Raw genomic sequence first — 21,539 nt, 5'->3', positions numbered from 1 at the left:
GTGTCAGCATATCTGAAGAATGGGGCACAGAGACTCAGAGAGGCTGGTTGCACAGAATAGTGGCGTATTGTCAATGTATAAAGAAGAGACTGAGGGAGGCAGGGGTGAAATATTTGGGAGAGATGAATGGATCCAAGTAAGCCAAAGAGAGGCAAGAAAGAACCTTAGAATCAAAGTTATATAGTTATATAACTATACATATTATATATATATGTAAACTATATGTACATATAACTTCCAGATATACTTAATATGTAAGTATGTATATGAGTGTGTGAGTGAATTTGTGAATAAATTAGTTGGCTAATTAGTTAAAATCTCGGACATTATCTAATCCAATCCCCTTATTCATCCATCTGGAAATAGAGGACCTGAGAAGAGGAAGTGAATTATACAAATATAACATGAGATTTTGAAGGGATGGTAGAAATCATCAAGTTGCTTCAACCTTTCATTGTACAGATGGAGAGAATAAGGCCAAGAGAAATGAAAATGATTAATAGAATAAGTGTAAGAGAATGTAATAGTCTTCTCTATCCACTGTTAGAAGGCCTTCAATATGTTAGTATTGTCTGAAAGAATCATTTAGCAAAAAAACAGAAAGGAGAAGGTGACCCTGGACAAATTACTTAAGTTCTCTAGACCTCGGTTTCCCCATTTGCAAAATAAAAATGTTACACTGCATTACCTCTAAAATCTTTTTTCTTATATAAACCAATGATTCTATAGCTTCATCTAGGGAGCACAGTAGATAGAGTGCTAGGCCTGGAGTGAGGAAGACTGATATTCCTGAGTTCAACTCTGGCCTCAGAAAGTTACTGTGGGATCCTGGGCAAGTCACTTGATCCTATTTGTTTCAATTTCCTCATCTGTAAAATGAGATAGAGAAGGAAATGGCACACCACTCTAGTGTCTTTGTAAAATGGAGTCATGAAGAGTTGGATACAACTGAACAACAATATCTTCATTTAGAGATATTAAAATATCATTTAAAATAAGATGGAAGAGATTCCTACAAAGGTGTGTGTGTGTGTGTGTGTGTGTGTGTGTGTGTGTGTGTGTGTGATTTTGTGAAGGGTTAAAGAGAGAATAAGAAAGAAAAAGAAAATGAGAAATAGGGAGGAAATGATCTCTAAAATCTTTCCTGGCTTTAAAAGTCCTTTGATTTCCCCTTAATCTTAAGCTATGAAGAATAAAGATATGGAAAAATGGACAACAATTTGTAAGAAGAAGAAATTCTAAGATTAAAGTTAAGATGAATAAGGAAAAATGGTTATTAAGATGAATGAATGTAGAGGAAAGAAAAGCAAAGATCAAGAAAATAAGAAATATACAGTAAGTTGTAAAGAAGAACCTGGTGAACAAGAGATGTATAAGTGGTGAGTTGAAACTTTGGCTAGGAAAAGATGCTCTTTGAGAGAGGGATGGGAAAGGGGAAGAGAAAAGAGAGAGCATAAGAGACATAAAAAGAAACACACACACAAAGGATGTGCTTTCCAGAGAGGGAGAGAAACAGAAAGAGAAAGATGGGAGAAGAGGGGGATGGGGAGGAGGGGGAAGGGGAAGGTGAAGAGGGAGAGGAAGAGAGAGAGACAGAGAGAGAGGAGAGTGAGAGACAGAGACAGAGAAAGACAGAGAGAGAGAGAAAGAGACAGAGAGACAGAGAGAGACAGAGGGAGAGACAGAGAGAGACAGAGAGAGAGGGAGGAGAGGAGAGTGAGAAATAGAGACAGAGAGAGAGAGAGAGACAGAGAGAGAGAAAGAGGGAGAGAGAGAGAGAGAAAGGAAAGAGAGAGAGAAAGGAGAGAGAGGGAGAGAAAGGAGAGAGAAGAGACAGAGACAGAGAGACACAGAGAGAGAACTAGAACCCTACTGGAATGCCAAAGTGATGAGAATTAAAAGACTGAGATGTGTAGTTCAACTTCAGACGATTCAGAGGAGGGCTAGGTTAAAAGATGGAGCCACCAAAGGCTTCTCAGCTGAAGCTCTTAGAGTGGGGAAGGGTTAAGGGGAAGTCAGGAGAGGGGCAGACAGACCTGCTCGTGTCTGCCTCACACCCTTTTCAGGAATTTCACACCCAAAGCAGAAACTGACAAATGCTGAGCTCTGAGCAGCCCAAGGAGCAGGCATCCAACATTAAAAAGCTCTTGGAAAACCAGAAGGGAGGGATGACAGGAACATTGCTCTTGGAGTGGAGAAGGGTTTCTTGGCCAGACTTAGTCTGCTCTAAGCTACAAAGGCTTAAAAAAGCCAGGATTGGGGGACGTGGGATAGTGAAAGGCAAGTTTTAAGACTCAAAGTTGAGATATTTGCAGCCTATAGGAGACCCAAGGCTGATAAAGAGAACTAAATCTTGGATGTGACTACGCACAGGTAGGTCAGAGAAAGGGGTTATCACACGAACTTGAGGGGAAAGGGGACTCTAAGCATCAAAGAGAATGGCAGGAGGATGTACCTAAGGATACACAAAGTTATGTCTTGGTTATATAGGGGGATAAAGAGACACCCCCTCCTAGAGGTAGCAGAAGGGTGGGAGGAGAGGCCATAGATGAGACTGCCAGTATTATTAGTCTGGGGTGGGCCGGTGAAGAGAGGTGGAAGCACAAGATGACTGGTGAGGGGACGAACGAGAAGGAACGATGGTTACTGGGGATGGAGGGGGAGGGTTGAGGTGAAAGGAGAAAAGCAGTTCATTATTGGGGTTATGAAAAGAAGGGGAAGATATTGGGGGAGGGGGACAGATCGGAGAAAGGAGGGGCAATGTGAAGTCCTAGGAGTTGGAGGAGGGAGGGGTTAAAGAAGCTCTTGGTGAATCCGGGGCAATGCTGAGGTGAAGGGCAAGATTCGATTGGGGTACAGGGATCTCAGGGAGTCGGACTCTTCGGGTATCAGGCGATAGGTGGTCACTGCGGCGAGCCCCGAAGGTAAATGGAGAGGGGGTATCACAGGAAAGGGGGCGAAGCTGAGTAGGTCCCGGGTTGAGACATAGTGGGGGCGGCGGAGCTGGGGAGGCGGTGCGGGGGGGGGGGGGAGGCGGTCCAGGGCCGATCGGGAGGCGGAGCCCCAGAGCTGGGGGCTGCTAGAAAGCGACTCACTCGACTCCTTCCCTTCCAGCGTCCTTGTTCTCCTCCAGTCTCCGTCTCCACCACCAGCGTCCCCGTACCCGCCTCTTGGTGCGCCCTCCCGGGCTGCAGCTCCGCGGCCCCCTCAGGCATGGCCGACCCGAGCAGCCCCGGGCTCGGGCTCCGGTGGCGGCTGCGGCTCCGGCTCCGCCTAGGCTCGGGCTCCGGCCGCTCGTCTCTGCTGCCACCGCCTCCCTCCGCTCCCGCCCCACTGCTCCCTCTCCTCCTGCTGCTGGCCAGCGGGCCCGGCTCCTCTGCCTCCCGGGAACCTGACAGCTCGTGCCGGCTGAAGACTGTCACCGTGTCCACGCTGCCAGTGCTGCGAGAGAGCGACATTAGCTGGAGCGGCGGCCGGGCCGGAGCCGGAGCCGGAGCCGCCACCGCAGCTGCTGCCGCCGCAGCCGCCGCCGCGGCGGCCGGCTCGCTGGGCTCAGGAGGCTCGGGCTCGGGCGGCCCGGGCAGCCCCGCAGAGTCCCGGCTTCTGCTCTTTGTGCGCAATGAGCTCCCGGGGCGCATCGCAGTGCTGGACGACCTGGACAACACGGAGCTGCCGTTTTTCACTCTGGGTAAGAGGCAGAACCCGGGGTTCGGGGGAGGTATTGTGGGACCCAAAGGTGCGAGCCCGGAGCTCAGTATCTCTCCCTTACTCGGTTGGACTGTCTTTTGGGGATGTGTCTTCATCGGGCATCATATTTCGGAGCTCAGACAATCCCCAGGGCCCGAATCATCTGTTGACGAGAGAATCTCCATTAACTCGCGTGCATCTTTGGCTTGGGGCCCGAAGAGTTCGACCAGGACCCCAGGGGGTGTGGGGAACGAGGTCTTTGCATTGGATCTGGAGACTGTCCTGAACGAGACTAGAGAGAGAGAGTTGGGGAGGGGAGGGAGGGCTCTGATCAGAGCTAGCTGGGAGGAAGGGGCACCCTTTCACTACCATCAACTCTGTCAGGGGACCAGCGCACAGGTGGTTCCAGTGTGCTCTAGGACTGGGAGCAGCTGGCAGTAAGGTGCCGGGGGATGGATTGGAGGGTGAGAGCTTGTGGATTTGGGGTTTTGTTCCCTCTGGGTATTGGAATGAGAGTTAGTGGGAACCGATTTTCTACCGAGGGGACTTCAGTGCTTGGGATCAGAACTTGGACAACCTGGCTTTGGGGCAATGGAGATCTAGAGAGAAGAGAGCGCTTCCCAGGACAGACTCCCGGACAGAGAGGGCAAAGAAAGAAAGCTCTGCCCCTACCTTTCCCCCTCCGGGGCGCTGTCGTGCTGAAAGAAGAGTTTATTAGTTAACTATGTGTGTTGGGGAAAATAGTGGAAACTGGGGGAGGGGGCGGGGAAGAGGGATAACCCCTATATTGGGCAATTGACCTCTTCTCACCCTCACGCTTTTTCGGTAGCGGAACGTCCTGCTCTAGGGATTTGGCAGATCGGGAAGATCCTTTAATGAAAAATATTGCCTAGATTATTGTTTATCTGAATGTGCCCAGTATGAGGATGACACTCTTGTCCCTGAGGGTTTTTTCCTGGAAATCGCCGGGGGGGGGGGGTTAGGCGAGGAAGGAAGGGGAGGGAGGAGAGCAGAACACTAGTGTGAGGTCTATCTCCGGATCTGCGCTGACACAATTTCAGAGCAAATCTGGTCCCTGGCATTAGTATCTTCTGTTTCTTGTCTACTTATACCTTGTCTCCTAGTCTCTACTCCTTTCCTGGGGCACAGCTCCCTTGGCTTAGCACTTGATTTGCTGCAAATAATAACTTGCAGAACTGAAAGAATACAATGAAGGCAGAACTTAATCAGAAAGTTCCGGGGCAGCCTGTCGCCTTCTCTGTTTGTCGAAGTCCCCAAGGAGCGTTTCCTTCAGGGCTATCAGAAGACTGGCTGGTTTTCCTCTTTTGTTAGCTTAATTATCTAGAACATTCAAAAATGCTTTTTTTTTTCTCTTTCTCTTTCTAGCTGTCTCCCTGTCCCTATCTATCCACTCATTTGGGCTCAGGAGAAAAATTTGCTAATAGAGTCTGTCCAATGAGACACAAGTTCACCCTTTACTATTTATTGAAGGACCCCTCCTTCCTTGGTCTGTTCCAAATTCTTCTCAGTTCTCCCTGGGAGGCAAGCGCTGTGGGATTTTGTTCTGGATTGGGGGGGGGTGGGCCTTTGGCCTGCGTTCCCATCTAGGAAATATCTGTCAAAAGATAGAGGGACACTTTTTCTTCCGATTCGATCAGCTCTTGTTCACTTGAGAAAGAAAACTTGGAGAGATATCGAGGGGAAACTGGATCTAAAGAGCATATGTGTTCACATTGGAGCTTTTCTTTTTAAACTACCTATGACATTGGGCAAGTAATTTCAACTCTCTGAGTCTCATTTTGCTCCTCTGTAAAATGAAAAGGACTAGACTAGATAATTTCTAAAATCCATTTCATCTCTAAAATGCTAAGGAGTGGAAGAAGATGCAAAAGAATGGGAACAAAATGCCTGAATATAAATTGAATTCCTCTTTCTCCTTCTCTTCCCAAAGCCCTGCATTTTCTCCTCTGAAATGGGGGGGGGGGGCAGATGGGCACTTGACACTGCTCTGCTCCATTCAGTCCTGTTTTCTTTCCTCTTTTAGCCCTCAAGTCTACAGTAACTAGAGTACTTTTAGCTTCCCTAAAAGAAGGATAAAGGGGGAGGTGTGACAAGTTTAAGTTTAAGTTCCTTATGGGGGCCCTCTCAGGACAGTTGATTTTATCTCTATGGAAAAGCATATTCCTTCTCCTATAGCATCCACTTTGCCTAGAAAGATAACAGGGTCTTAAGGAGAAGATAATTCACCGATGTGAGTTAACTTTGTGCCCCTCTTTCAACTGAGCCCTTCGAGTCCATTATTGGCTCCATGCTACAAATAGCACAAGAAATCTGGGACTGGAATCTTAGCCTGCTAGTAGCAGCCTTGGAACTCAGCTCTATGATCTCTAAAGAAAAGCAGCCAGGGTTCTCCCCAGGCTCACTACTGCCCCCTTTTTTGCTTCTTCTGTGTCTTGGCTCCTGAGGAAACAAGATCCAAGTCATTGAATTCAGGAACCAGAAGACTCCTTGAATTTCCCTCTCCACCAGGATTCTACATTTAACAGAATAGAACAGACTATGTCACCCAACTATACCAAGGTCTCCTAGTCCAAAAACGTAAGCCCTCTGGTTCAACAGATTTATAGACCCAAATGACAAAATTACAAGAGGGGATGTGACCTGCTTAGAGAAGAGGAACATGAGAATCTCAGAACCTTGGGAGGTTCTGCTGTTTGGCTGCTGCCCTAGACGAGACTAAACAAGAGTTCTATGCTTTTTGTTTTTCCATGTGATCAGGATTTTCTCAGAAAAGCCATGATCCCAATGATTGAAAAGATGAAATCATGGCTTGGAAATAACTGAAAGCAGAAGTATACTATAGAAAACTAAAAAAATCCTGGATTCTCTCAACTGTTTGCCATCTAGAATTCTTCTCCCCTCTTCTTCTAAGAATCTTCATTTTCATTAGGAACCTTTATAAATGTTTTGTGATTAGAGAGTACCAGAAATTGTGGAGGTTGTGAAGTATAACTATTCCTTGAGGTTACCCCCCTCATCCACCTACCTTGTGAATGATTTTCTCCTTCATCCTACTGTGATATGTTCCTGGATATTTGCCTGTTTCTGGGGTATACCCTCCCCATCTCTCTCTTCTGCCCTGTGCCAGGGACCTGTGGTGGCTCTGCTTCCCGCTGGGGAATTTGGCGAGCATCGGCAGTAAGCAGATGGTTGGGGATGGATGGCAGGAGCTATGCAGAGACGGAGGCTTTTTATTTGTATTGGTCTGAGACTGTTTGCGGATAAACACTGGGTGTACAGTGAGCTTTGTGGAGAGCCCTACAACGAGTAAAAAGGGAAGATTTGGTATTCCTGCCATCCCCTCTTCCCTAGACCTCATGGTCTTAGAGACACTTGTTCCCTTACCTGATCATTCAATCAGTTTCCTGACTCTCAAGAATTCCCATGCCATATATTTGTTTCTCCAATAGGAATAGACACTTCTCTCTTGCTTCTGACCCAGAGAGGATATCTGGAGCTTCTGAGTGCCTCAACCTGTTGAAATCTGTGACCATTGTTCAAGGAGAGCTGTCAGTGAAAAGTATCAAGCCTCTGATGGTTGTCTGGGACCACTAAAAAGTGGTGATGTCTGATGAGGCTATCCTTAGATTCTTGGGGGCAGTTTGTTCTGTTTATTTATTCTAGTGACCCAGCATCACATTATTCAACTAACCCCCTGGGTATTAAAAGTTCTCTTGGTTCCATAAAGTGAATTTTAAAAAGTAAAATATATCCCCTCATCCAGTGTGGCTATTCTATTTGTGATCTAGAGATTTCTCTTTGTACAACTAATCTCTGGAAGCTGGCTCTGAAATCCTCCCTTCATTTTTCCCCTCAAATTCTTCTCCTTTCCTGTCACCCTCTGTCCAGTATCCTAAACAATTTAACCTGCCCATGACTGGTATGGAAATGAATTACAAGCAGTGTTTCTTTGTGCATTTCCCCTGCCTTCCTTTCTTCCTTCCTTGTCAGGCATGACCTTCCCTGGATAAATAAATGGGCCTTTCCTTCCTGGATAGGAATAATTAAAAATTAGAAAGGGATTAAGGCTCCTAAAATCCATGTTTTCTAGTACAGAAGGCCTAAATGCAAAATAAGCTGCTTCCAAAATAGAAAAGAGGGAAACTGAAATTCGATTGGGATAATAGCAAATCAAAAATTTATTGAACATCTCTTGAATGCTTGATACTGTGGGTGATACAATCTTCAATTAGACATAATCCTTGATTTTATGGAATATACCATATAGTTAGGGAGACAGAGCTTAAAAGTTAAGTAATTAAAGAAGGGGAAAGGCAACCCGTGTGGTAATCCATCAAGGATCCTTTCACTTCTTCAGGTGTGTACAAGTTAAATTTTAAGACAATATAAGAAATGCCAGTCACAAGACTATATATAATTAAGTCATAGAGAAATAAATCAAATGTCATTGCTTCAGAGGAGAAATCATTGGACTGAAATGATCTGGTAAAATTTTATTGGAGTGAGATTGGCTGGGCCTTGAAACAGGATTTGGCTATGCTTTGTGGTTTGGAGTAGAGCAGGGAAATTGATGTTACCCATTTGGAAAATAATAAGGGTCAAGAGAAAGGCAAGTGAAATTATGTTATTTGGGAATTACAGTGATTTAACTTAAGAACTTTGGTCAAGTCACTTATATCCCTATGCCTCAGTTTCCTTCTGTGAAGAAGGGGCTGAGTTTGATAATGATATTCCTCATTTATTATTTATTTTTAACTCTGGAATATAGGTACCACAAATGATGTTACCTCCATTTTATATAGAGAAAGAAAAATTGTGACTTGCTCATGGCTACATCATAATGAGAATAGGGGTCTGGATTTAAATGTAGATCATCTCTAACTTCCCTTTCAACCTTGACATTTTGCATAATTATAAAATGTTATCAGCTATATGCTGCTCATTCCACCTTTCTCCATTATCACCTTTATTTTGTTACTTAGAGAATTGAAGAAGTGCTCAAATAGGAAAGAGTTTGACGAGAAGAGATAGCTAGTTGGTCTCTGGAACTCAATCTTCTCTTCCTCTTTTTCTACATGGATTTCTCTCCCTCTCCATCCTCCCCACCCCACAGCACCACCTACTCATAGGCAGCCCAGATCTTATCTGGGATTTAGTTTTGACTCTTAACATATACATTAAATGTGTCTTTCCCACTCTACTTAATAGCAGTCATGAGAGGGAAAGTTCAGTTGTTTACCACCAGCTTTGATTCAGGGGAAAAGGGAAAAGAGAATTTAATAACCTTACTTTGTCTTAACATCTCTCAGTAATTTCCTTTGTCATGTAAAGCATGTAACTGAGGGGGTGTAGAGTGTGTTGTGGGGGGAGGGAATGAAGGGAGACAGAGAATTTGGGCACAGGCAAATACAAAGCGCTCATCTCAAGATTTTTAGCTCTAGGTCAAGGCTTCTTTGGAATTGTGGTCTTAAAGGACCAGAGACCTTTAGGTAGAAAGGTGACCTCTTCAGATTAACAAAGAAAACTAATTAATTAGATATCAGGATTTAGAGCTAGGAACAACATTCCTTTCATATTACAAATAAGGAAGCTGAGTCCTAGAAAGAAGTCACTTGCCAGTATTTCCAAGATTATACAGGTAGTTACAAAGTAGGGATTCAAATTCAAATATTCAAAATACAGATTTTTTTTTTGAACTAGGTTAATAGCATCTTCATCTGACCAGACTCCTATCGAGGTGAAGTATCTCCCTTTACCAGTGAAAGTCAGGAACTTCTCTGCAAATTAAGTTTTTTCAACAATTGTCTAGACCTTTGAGAGGAAAATAACCTGCCCAGAGTCGCAAAGCCAGTGACAGAATCAGTACTTGGACCCACCTTATTTTCCTGGTTCCAAGTCCTCTTCTGTATTAACTCCACTTCTCCATATTCACAGAATGGGGCATATTATTATATGTATACATTTGGAATGCTACAATGTATCTTTTTCTTCTTTGCCTCACTATTTTGTCCTTTACATTTTTCTTTGTAATGTTATATGAGGATTTCCTAATAATTGGGAGCATCCTGAGGTGTCTCTAGCTAGAGATTGGTACTGTCAGGTAGAAGGTCTGATTCCAATCTTTCCGAGATCCCAATTCCCTCTTAAAATTCCCACTTTGCTCATTCATATCTGATTACTGCATCTTTTTTGAGAGTTTCTCTACCCCAGAAGTAGCTGTGTTCCTAGTAGTTTTTCTTTCAAGAATCTAGAAGCAACATAAATGTATTTTTTTTTGCAAATGTAGATAAAGAAGGAACTGAGATGGATGGTGATATAGCAGATCATTTTTTCCCCTCTTTAGAGGTTAAGATAGTAGGAAGAGGTGTGCTCCATCAGCTGAGGTGCCAGGGCTAAATACAGCCCTGATTTTCTGGAGCCACAGAAGCAAAAGAAAACTACCGTTGTGAGCCGTGGCGTGGCTGAGAGCCTGACCATTTGTACCAGCTCAGAGTACTGAATTGGCCCTGTGGGAGGCAGCTCATTCTGTGTATCTTAATCAGTGTATGCCGAAGTCCAGGAGTTAGCTTACTCTGAGCCGGCTAGCTTGCCCTGTTCCACTGAGGCTCCTATCTCCTAGCACCCCCTTTGTTAGAAACCCACTTAAACCTGGTACCTTTCAGAAAGACTCCAGAGCAGAGGAGGGAAGTGGCAAATGAGGAACTCAGAGGAAAATGCAAACCTTGGGATGAATCTAACAGAAAGCATCACCATGACAGATGACTTTAATGATGTGTTAGAAAGAACTGAGTATATCTCAGACTCTGGACCCACTCTGACAATTATAAACTCCTTCTCTTCTTCCTTCCCGTCTTTGGGGTAAGGTTAGGGGGGAGAGGGGGAGAGAGAGAGAGAGAGAGAGAGAGAGAGAGAGAGAGAGAGAGAGAGAGAGAGAGAAAGGGAGAGGGAGAGAGAGAAAGAGGGAGGGAGGGAGGGAGAGGAAGAGGAAGAAAGGGAGAGAGAAAAGAGAGGACACAGACAGAGACAGAGAGAGGGGGACAGACAGAGACAGACAAAGAGAGACGGGGGGGGGGGCAGGGAGGGAAGGAGAGAGTCCTCTGTTATCCTTGCAGGAATGATATTAGCTTGTAAAACACTTATGAATTTGGGAGTTACTTCTTGACTTTGAGAAGAAGGAATGCTTTCTTCTTCCCGTATTAATCAGGAGGTCTTTGGGGAGCAAAGACAGAAAGAGGTTACTTTTCCCTGGGAGGAGAAAACCCAGTGAGAAAGGGTATTTTCACAAGTCCTACAGCCAGAGAGGATAGAGTCTTTTTTAAAGAGCTGTTACTTTTCCAAATACCTATACTGACCAGCTAGTGGCAACAGAAGATTAACTATAGGAAGGAAAAGGAAGCAACTCCTTTTAAACTGAATTTCCAGGCAATCTTTATAGAGTATGCCCAGAAAGGAGGATGAACAGTACTGCCTGTTCTATTCATTTCTTACATGCTTTCTTCACCCCACCATTATCCTCAGTCTTTTTTTTGGGGGGGGAGAGCAGAAGCTGATCAGGTCCCATAGCACTTAAGATTCAGATGATCCAAACAGTATATGAAGTATAGAATTTGACATTTAATCCCAATTTAATTGCTTATTTGCTTAAGAGAATGTAAGTAACTTTTCTTCTCTAGGCCTCAGTTTCCTCATCTGTAAAACATGAGAGTTGTATTAGAAGATCTTTCTGGAATAATAGCAATAATAGATCTAGTCTTATGAATTCAATGTAGACATATATCTTAATAATGGCTAGGATTTATACTTTTGTTCAGTTGACTCTGACTCTGAGGTTTTCTTGGCAGGGATACTGGGGGTAGTTTGCCATTTCTTTCTTCATTTCATTTACTGATAAGCAAATAAGTCATATAGGGTACAGTGACTTGCTGAGGGTCACATAGTAGTTATGTAAAGGAGATGGAATATTGGACTTGTCAGGAAGCTCTGGGTTCCAATGCATCAAATACTTACTGGATAGCAATTGATGAGTCATTTCATTTCTAGAAAACTCTGTTTTCCCATCTGCATAATGGGAATAACACTGTAGATATCTGCCTTGTAAACTTAAATGGGATAATATATGTTAAATTCTTCTGAAACTTTAATGTATTACATAAATGTTGGCTGCTATTATTACAAGTCAAAAAGAAGCCAATTATATAAGGCAAATATAAGTCCTGGACTAGATCCAATAACATTCTAAAGAGGCCTTCAAAGTATTTTTATAACAGACTCAAAGGGAATAAAAGAACCCCTGAATTATATTACTTTAATATATTCCTTTTGTTTTCATATCATTTTATTTCCAGATATATTCTTTTCCCTTTCCCTCCCTATCTACTGATTTATCCTTTGTAACAAAGAATAATTTTTTTTAAAAGAATGGAAAGAACAACTGACTTCAACAAAACCAATCAAGACATCTCTTGTGGCTGACAGTATATAAAATATTTTATACCCGTAGTCCCCTAACTCTGCAAAAACAAGTGGGAGTTCTCTTTTCCCAAGTCTTCTCCAGAGCCAAGTTTGGTCATTATTATAATATTTTATTTTGTTGTTACCCTTGCGTGTTAAATAGAATCAGGGAAGAAAGGAAGTTGGTCTATCAGCCAGAAAACACAATTCTTAATTAATTATATGATTTTGAACAAGTCACTGCCCCATTCCGGATCTAATTTTCTGAATCCATAAAACAAAATTGGACTAGAAGATCGCTAAAGACTCTCTTTGAGCTGTGCAAGCCAGTGAAAATCTATGTAGTATTTATAGTGAACAGAAGGTTGGGTCTGAAGCAAGGAGGCTCCATTTCAATTCCCAGTTCACTCAGTTCATAAGGAAGAGTCTTACAACCTGGAGGAATTTAGTCTAATTCAATTTCTTCTTTGTGTCTTAAATCTTTAAAATGCTTGTACTTCCTATCTCACAGAATATTTGTAGGGAAAAAAAAGATTGGGAATATTATAGATGTAGGAGGTATAATTCTGAAGCTTTGGCCTTTTGGGCAGGATGTTCATCCCACAGTTGTGGTCCTCTTTTTATTAAACAAGGAAAGGGGGTTGTAGTTAAGAAAGTAGCCAGAGAAGGATGCCAGTGGATGAATTTTGGTTTAAGTAAACTTTCAAGGATAGCCAAAGATTATGGGATTATAGATTTAAATCCAGAAACATGCTTAGATGACTTCAAGTTCCTCCATCTAATTTTACAGGTGAGGAGACTGAGGCTGAAAGACATTAAATGACTTATTCAATATCATACAGAAAGCAAATGCAAGAGTCAAGATCAAATCCTAAATCTTCCAATTTTAAATCTAGCATTCTTTAATGGTAAGGATTTTAATGTAATAGAATTAATGCAGTGGGGAGCTTAAAGACTATTTAGTCCATTTATTTAGTATTAGAGATGAGGAAACTGACTTAAGGAGGTTGGCAACTAGAAGGTACAGTAGATATAACTCTAGGCCTGGAGTCAGTAAGATTCATCTTTCTGACTTCAAATATGGCCTCAGGCATTTTCTATATGTGTGACCCTGGACAAGTCAGTCTATTCCTTTTATCTCAGTTTCCTCATCAGCAAAATGAGAGAAGGAAATAATGAACTACTATTTTTACCTAAAAAAACTCAAATAGGATTATGAAGAGTTGACATGAGTCAACAATAATAACAATAAAAGATTATAGCTGAAGGTTATAAAGGTATAAATAAATGATTGAAGGAAAATTTGAACTCAGTCCTCTGACTTCCAAGCCATTGCTTTCTCTCTGATTCAACAACATCATAAAGTAGGAAATGGATATTGTAGGATATTGATAATACTTGATATGAGCAGAGTGTATGTTCAAGAAAATGGGGGGCTTTAAAGATAGAAAATGCAGGGCAAAATACAATATTGAAAGAAGGATAAATAGCATTTATATAACACTTTTTGATGATAAAGTATATCATTTCATTCAAGATAGGTAATCTGAGAATTATACCCATTCTCCTATGAGAAAACTAAGGCTTCAATCACATTGCTCACAAAGTGAAAAGGGAACAAATATTTATTAAATGCTTACTGTTTGTTAGGAGCCCATGTTCCTGAATTGCCAAAGTTAGTGCTTTCTTCTGTACTGAATTCAGAGGTGTTTAATCTATCAAAGGAAGTAGTGACCCATTCAAGATTTCTGAATAGATGATGCAATGAATATGATCTTTAAGGAATATTAATTTAGCCAAATGTGTATGGGAAGAAGGGAGAGCCTAAATTTAGAGAGAACAAGGACGAGAACTATTGCAATAATAACAAGCCATTTCTGGGGGAGGGGGTTCAAGATGTCCTTTCAAATCTTCAAGCATTATGTGAACTGTTTGCTTTTATCATCATTATTATTACTGGCAGAAGGTCATAGAGACTAGATATTCACAGTTTGTTATCCTTTTAGTATCCTCCTTCCAAGTATTCTTCTATCATGTGAATATAAAGTGCAGAAACATTGAGTTTTTATTCTATTTCCCTCACCATCCTTATTTAAATAGGTAGACAGATTTTGTAGGAACCTTCGAAGAAGGAGCTCCAAAGGCAGCATGTCTACTTATGTAGCTGTCTCATTATCAGAATTAGCAACTACTGGGAGGTAGAGAGATGGGGGTGGTACAACCTGGAGAATACTAGTGGCATTTAGCTACAGTCTGCCTGGCTGGAGCTGTGTCCTGTATCTCTGCTATGCCCAAAGTAACCATTAGTCTATAAAGGTATGAGCCCAGTTGTCCTCTTTTCAATTTCCTGCCGTTGATGGAGTTCAGTTCCTCTGTGATTTAAGTTACTTCTATGGCCCTTGGGATTAACTGCACAAAAGTCAGGCTTTGAAAATTGACTTGGGAAGCTTTCATCCTGGTCTCCTTCCCTTTTTCTTTATCCTTACTCACCAACTTGGGCTTGACATTGGTGGTTTGACCTCAAAGGACACTGTGGTAGGGAAGCAGAAAGAACTTAGAACTGAGAGATGGAAGTCACTGTATCCCCTCATTGGGTTATATTTTAATCCAATACTGTATTCCATATTGTGTTTAATATTCTAATCCTCATATGGAAGGAGTACAGTGAGTGTACCAGAAATAATGTAGGACCCAGAATAACTGGGTTTAAATTCTGACTGTAATATTGACTAACTTTATAACTGTAGGCTTCCACCTTCTCCGTCTGACTCAAGCTCACGGCATTGTGTTAATAGATTTAGAGCTGGAAAGGACCTTCTAATTGATTAGTCCAAACCCCATGTTATATATGAGGACCTAGAAATTTAGGTAAGTGTAATAGCTTGCTCAGTTTTACATAGGAAAGTAAGAGTACAGGTTGTTTTTGAACTTGGGTCTTCTAACTACACAATCAATGTCCTTTTCACTCTATTACATTCTTTCACTCACTAATACTTGGATCTAGAGTAGAGGTATCAAATATGACATGGAATGTTGAGGTTGAAACTAGATTAAAATGTAATTGGAAAACATTTAACAAAAACAAAAATGCAATAAAACATAGATAGTGTTAATATGTGGGATCCTAAATCATTATATTGTATAAGGATACTTAAGTATGGCTTAGATTTATTTCTACCACCCCTACTTCCCTCTTTTCTTTTTGGGTTTGATACCATTGGTAAATGGGGGAATACCTGTCCTTCTTCCTCCTTGTCATCCCACCTTGGGGACAGTAGGAGTAAGTATATCAGCATTTCTAATAGGAGTCCTGGAGTGACTGGAAAAGGTTTTTTTTTTTTTCCTTTTCCTTTTCATGACTGGGACACCCAAGTGGCACAGTTGAATAAGTATATTGTCTCTGGAGTCAGGAGGACCTGAGTTCAAATCTAGCTTCAGACACTTTATAATTACTAGCTCTGTGGTCCTGGGCAAGTCACTTAACCTAGATTACCTAGTGAAAAAAAAAAAAGCAATCTCTTTCTTATGACTCAGACTCATTTTCTCCCAATTCAGGAAACAGGATATTGCCATTATCTGAAGTAGATTCAGGAACAGGGGGAAGAAAAATTGAAAAATCCTAGGGTGGAAGAAGTAGAAGGATGAGGTTGGGGTATTTAATAAATTAATTTTGATAAATTTTTATTATTCTAACATTTGTTTTACAGATGACAGAGTTAAGATGCCTTAGACCAGTGGCCTCCAAGCTATAGAATCCATCACATCAGTAACTTTTTTTTTAGCATTTCTTTTTTCACTCTTAATATGTGAATACTTACTTTCAGATTACACAATATAATACTGTGTTAATACTTAAGTAACTCAAAACACACATAAAAATAAAAGTTAATGATAATAATAGAAGATAAAAATAGAAGGATAAACTAAGGATAACTAATATTTTCTTTGAAAGTAAGAAGACGCTGGAATTTAAGTGTGAAAGTGAAATAATTAGACTTTTACTTTATGGAAAAAATCACCTGGAAACTGTGTGGAGGATGGATTAGAGAGGGCTAAAATTGAGGGAGAGAGTCTAATTAGGAAACTATTACACTTGTCCAAGTGGGAAGTGACAAAGCAGTGAACGAGGATTGTGGTTGTATGGGGAGAACAAAAGGAGAAATGGAGTGGAGAGAGAAAAGACAAAAATTTGGCAACTGATTAGATTAGTAGAGTGAGGAATCAAGGATGAACAAGTTTGTGAACCCCAATGACTAGAAGGATAGTGATTTCTTTTTCAAAAAATGGGCAGTTTTTTTTTGGGGGGGAAGGTGAGGGTAGATAATGTAATGAGCTCTTTGATGCAGATAAAAATCTATCTGTTCACAATGATTCTGTGAGACTGAATTTGTCCCATTTTTAGAAATGGTGTGGGAGGTGACCCGGGGAGGCGATGGGCAGTAAAATCAGGAAGATTCTTTGTCTTGCATTCAAATGTAACTGCAGACATTTACTCGCTGTGTGACCCTGCTACAGAGGCTAGGTGATCTGGAGATAGAGAGTGTAAAGGCTAAGATAAAACCATCTTCTTACCCTACAATGGGTTGATCACACACTATTTGGGATCATGCCATATGCTCTTGGGGATGCATGGAGACTCAGAGAAGTAAAATGACTTGCTTAAAGCCACACAGGCAGTTAATAGCAGAGTGAGCCATGGAACTCAGTTCTTTTGATTCCTGGCCCAGTATTCTTTTCATTATAGCAGACTGGTTTGTTTTCCCCTAAGAGAGGATAAGAAGGCTGGAATTGAGCATTGATTCCCTGCTGTTTCTGAGGGGGTGGGAGGAGTATCTGGGGTTGCCTGAGGTCGGTCTGCACAGAGAAGCTCTTAGATAGTGAATCTGAAGCAGGTGGAGGGTGAGGATCCCTCGCTCCCTTCTCCTCAAGCCTGACAAAGCCTTGCTCTCATGCAGCCGGCTAAGTCACGAGTGGCTTTGCAAGCAGCCAAAAAGGGAAAGAAATTTTCCATTAAGTAGCATCAGCAGTAAAGAGATTTCCAGTCACCTGGTAATAGCTGAATTTAGGGGAATCGTTTCCTATGTTGGTCGAGGTGGGGACACAGTAATGGGAGGGGGAGGAAGGAACAAATTGTTCAGCTACAGCAGAGCTGTGAATTGGCTCTGTGTGTGTGGGGAAAGGTGATACATGTCAGGTGTAGCTATAAAGCAATCAAACTGATTATTTAACAACCAGCAGAACTTATCCATAGAATCATAAGAGAAGAATGTTAGTGCTAGAAGGGACCTTAAAACAAAGCATATTAGAATATAAAATGTCAAAGCTGCAAGGAAATATAGAATAGAAACTCTTAAAACAGAATGTTGTGAGGGAAAGGATATTTAGAGATGATATAATCTGAACCCTTCATTTATAAATAGGGAAACTGAGACCTTAGAGGCATAAAATATAGAAATAGATAGCATGTCCTAAAAATATTCACCTTTACAAGCTGTATGATTGACTATTCCAGTCTTGCCTCCTTCATCCGAACAATAGCTGGAGCTCCTTCTAGGGAATTGTCTTCAGAAACTGTGATTATTTCTTCTCAAAATTCTCAATAACAGCAAGTCCAGATTTTCTGGGAGTGGGTTTCTTGGAAATCATAGGTACTTGGTCAACTGGGGTAAAAACAACAACAAGGTGAAGATTTGGGAATGAGATGTGTTTCCTTATATATGGGGTAAAACTATCTTTATAAGAAATTCTCAACAAAAGATTCCTAAAATGGTGTGAATAATCATAGCCCAGGAACATGTTTTGGGGCAGGATTATGTAGTGGTGAAAAAAGTATTGGACTTAGAGTTAAGAGACCTGAATTTGGATCACAGTTCTGCTATTTCTGTGTCCCCTAAGGCAAGTTATGTAACCTCCCTGACATGAGCTTCATTTTCCTCTTATACTTTCTGTCCAATCTTCTCAACTAAACTATGGTTACTTAGATGACTTTGATCCCTTATCACAGAAAGTTTCCAGATAGTTCAAGGTCAACTGGAGTGGGGTATCTGGACCTTTGTTTTAGACATCTGAAGGATATACTGTCTCCCTGCTGTAGTCCTCTGACCCTTTTCCTCATGATTATCCCCATTGGTCCCACATGGCATAAATGCCCTTGCTCAACTCCTTTCCTAAGTTAATTGCTTGACATTTACTTTCTACTATCTTCCTCCACTTACTTTATCCAGGGGTTGTTAGCCAGGCTGCTCTTTCTCCCAACATAATTGTACCTAACCATTGTGGATTTTACTTTATAATCCTAAGGTGCTGCCAGGTTGGGGTACTTAGGGATTGCTTAAGATCTTTAGCATAGACTTGAGAATTCTAGGCCTTCTTGCTCACCAGGTGAGCTTTCCTCAGACTGGTCCTGCATTATTTCCTTCCCAGCAACGGTATCCAGGGCTTCTACCTATAGAAACCATTTTAAGGGCTCAAATGGTCTCTTTTCCTCACACAGCCTTCTGAGATCCCATCTTAGGTCTCTAGGTCTCTCCCACACTGCATGAAATGAATTTATCTCTTGAGCTAGCATTTGTATTTACTATTCTGCAGAATACTGTTAGGCTTATAGTAATGACATGATTTGCATGTTGGGTTGCATTTCCATGCATTTCCATCCCACCCTTAAGCTGAGAGAAGGGAGAGTTGATCAAAAAGAAGTACAATTTTATTCCAAAGAAAATGACTAAAGAAAACACAGAAGGCTATGTGAAATATTATAGGCATGGTATTTAGGAGTCCATCCCTTCCCCCAAATCTCCCTTCACAATATGTGAGACTTTTGAACTCAACCTCTCAGTGCCTAAGTTTTTTCATCAGTAAATATGAGTAGCTTGGATGGAACAGTCTGTGAGGGTCCTTTCCAGTTTTGTGGGAGGTGGAATGTGTTGAAATGGAGGGAAGCCCTCTTTTACTGAGCTGCCTAAACCTGGAGAAAGCAGAAGGCTGACTCCCTCCCTTCTCTCCCTTCTTCCTTCCCCACTTTCCCTGGTCCCCAGGGCTAAGAAGATCAATCCACTGACTCTGAACCCAGGTGCAACTCTGAGTTTTCAAGACCAGCCACACTCATTTGTTAGGGAACCTACTTCAATTACTTTCTCCCCTGTTTTCCCCTAGGGAAGGAAATACTGACGGCTAATAGTAACCAATTACCTGCCTGCCAATAGCTGAGCTGTTACAATGTGTTTTCTTTTTTTTTCCCTTCTTTTTTTTAACCTCTTCATTCCTATTTTTATTCTTGTTCTTTGCTGAGCCAGACTAACCTAGGAGGAGCTTTCTCCCCTTGCAGGGTTGTCATTTCAAAGAAGCAGCAGTCTGGTGTAAGAAGCAGACCATAAAATATTCTGGACTAAATGCATAGCCTTGGTCAGGTTCTCCTTCTGGACCTTGGTTTCCCCACCTATAACATGGCAAATTGTTAAGATTCCTTTAGGTTTTAGATGCTGTGATCCTGAACAAGTCCTGAGATCTGGATTCTAGTTCTAGTCCTACTGCTAAATTGCTTCTTTGTTCCTCTTTGTGATGGAAGAATTGTATTTGTTGTTGTACAGTTATTTTCAGTCATATTCAACTCTTCATCATCTTATTTGGGGTTTTCTTGGCAAAGATAATGGAATTGTTTGACAATTTTTTTTCTCCAGCTCATTTTACAGATGAGGCACTCAGATAAACAGGATTAGGTGACTTATCCCAGGTTACAAGGCTAGAAATGTCCGAAGTCTGATTTGAAAAGATGAAAAAGGAGTTTTCCTTACTCCTGGCTCTGCAGTTTGCCCATTGTGCCCTTAGCTATCCTAAGTCTCTTATTAGCTAGTTATTTAATATTCTTTCTACTTTAAAAAATCTGTGATTCTAAGAATGCCGACTAATGGAGTATTTGGTGGCTGATTGGTATCTCTTGTCACTGTAGGAAATGTTGAGAAAACATATTCCACAATTCATGACTGTTTCCCTTTGGAAGATGGATAGGCACATCAGAGTTAGACCCTCATAAAAAATAAAGGAGTTCATGTAGTTCTTAGATGGGACATCTATTTCAGCCTGCCTTTGAAGTCTGGGTACAAGGAGAAGTAATTTCTACCCCTTTTTTCTTAAGGGGAAAAATTGGTCATAATTTTTCTCTTATAGGAGCCAGTGGAATTCTTGAGTATGAATTGCAAGGACAAAGAGCATTTTGTTATTGTTGGGCCATTTTCAGTCATGTCCCATTCTTTATTATTTGTCTGAAGTTTTTGGCAAAGATACTGGAGTGGTTTGTCATTCCTTTTTGAGCTCATTTTACAGATGAAGAAACTGAGGCAAATAGAGTTTAATGACTTGCCCAGGGTCACACAGCTAGTAAGTGTGTCTAAGGTCAGATTTGAACTCAGGATAATAAGTTCTTGACTCCAAGACCAGCACTCTCTCCACTACATCACCTAGCTACCCCACATAAAACATAAACCAAGCCAAATTAGAATTGCATAGTTCAAAGAGCACTACATATGGGTTCTAGAGCCATCTCTTATTGACTATGATCTTAGATAAGTTCATTGCTACTCTCTGGGATTTTCCTACGTAAAAGGAAGAGCCTGGGTAAGATGAACATTGGAGAGTCCTTCTAAAGGACATAAGCAAAAATTAAGCACCTACTGTGTGCCAGATGTATTCTTTTTTTGATCTTGTAAACAATCATGGGAAGTAAATGCAATTATGATCCCCATAGTGTAACTGAGAAAAATTGGGACAAAGATTATATAACTTATCCACTCCAATACTTTCATTTCATAAGTGGAGACCTGATGTTTATGCTGGGTGACTTACTCAAGGTCAAGAAGGCAGAAAGTGATGCATTGGGATTCAAATCCATAGATCTGAATGCTCCTGTTCCAATGCTTTTTCTCCTATATTCTCCTTAGCCTAGATGAGGAACCAGAGCACTCAAGAAGGGAAAGTGACTATGGGTAAAACTAAGTATAGATAAAGACTCCCACTAAAATCTTAGGTTCAAATCCAGTGTTCATTATACTAGACCACACTTCAACCTAATCCAGGGTTTTCTTCTAAGAATCCATATGGATTTCATTTTGAAGTCATTTGGCCTGATCCCCTAAAACTGGACTTATAAATACTCTCTTATAAAATGGAAGTAGAAATAGGGAGCATCCCATTACTAATGATTGTTCTTAGGCCTGAAGATATCTTAACTTTTGGGAAAGTTATCTATTTCCTGACTTCAGCTTGAGAATCCAGTGTGGGGGAGATTTGGGGATCTCTCTCTCTCTTTCTTTTTCTCTCTATTTGTCTGTCTCTTTTCTCTGTCTCTGTTTCTCTTTCTCTCTTTCTTTCTCCATTTCTCTCCCTGT

General features: G+C 41.4%; 1 protein-coding gene across 2 annotated transcripts in view; it reads left to right on the top strand.

Annotated features, from left to right (window-relative positions):
* Positions 1-3,082: 3,082 nt before the first annotated feature.
* The window catches only part of ASTN2 (astrotactin 2), a 1,134,072-nt gene continuing 1,115,615 nt past the window's right edge, over positions 3,083-21,539 (top strand). For both annotated transcript variants that reach the window (XM_051979519.1, XM_051979520.1), the window contains exon 1: positions 3,083-3,688. In XM_051979519.1, coding sequence (XP_051835479.1) covers positions 3,214-3,688 — 475 coding nt within the window. In that variant the 5' untranslated portion in view covers positions 3,083-3,213. The remainder of the gene's footprint in view (positions 3,689-21,539) is intronic.

This window comes from Antechinus flavipes, chromosome 2 (assembly GCF_016432865.1).
Source record: "Antechinus flavipes isolate AdamAnt ecotype Samford, QLD, Australia chromosome 2, AdamAnt_v2, whole genome shotgun sequence".
NCBI lineage: Eukaryota > Metazoa > Chordata > Mammalia > Dasyuromorphia > Dasyuridae > Antechinus > Antechinus flavipes.
Note: the sequence above shows the minus strand (reverse complement) of the source record. Positions and strands in the feature narration are given on the sequence as shown.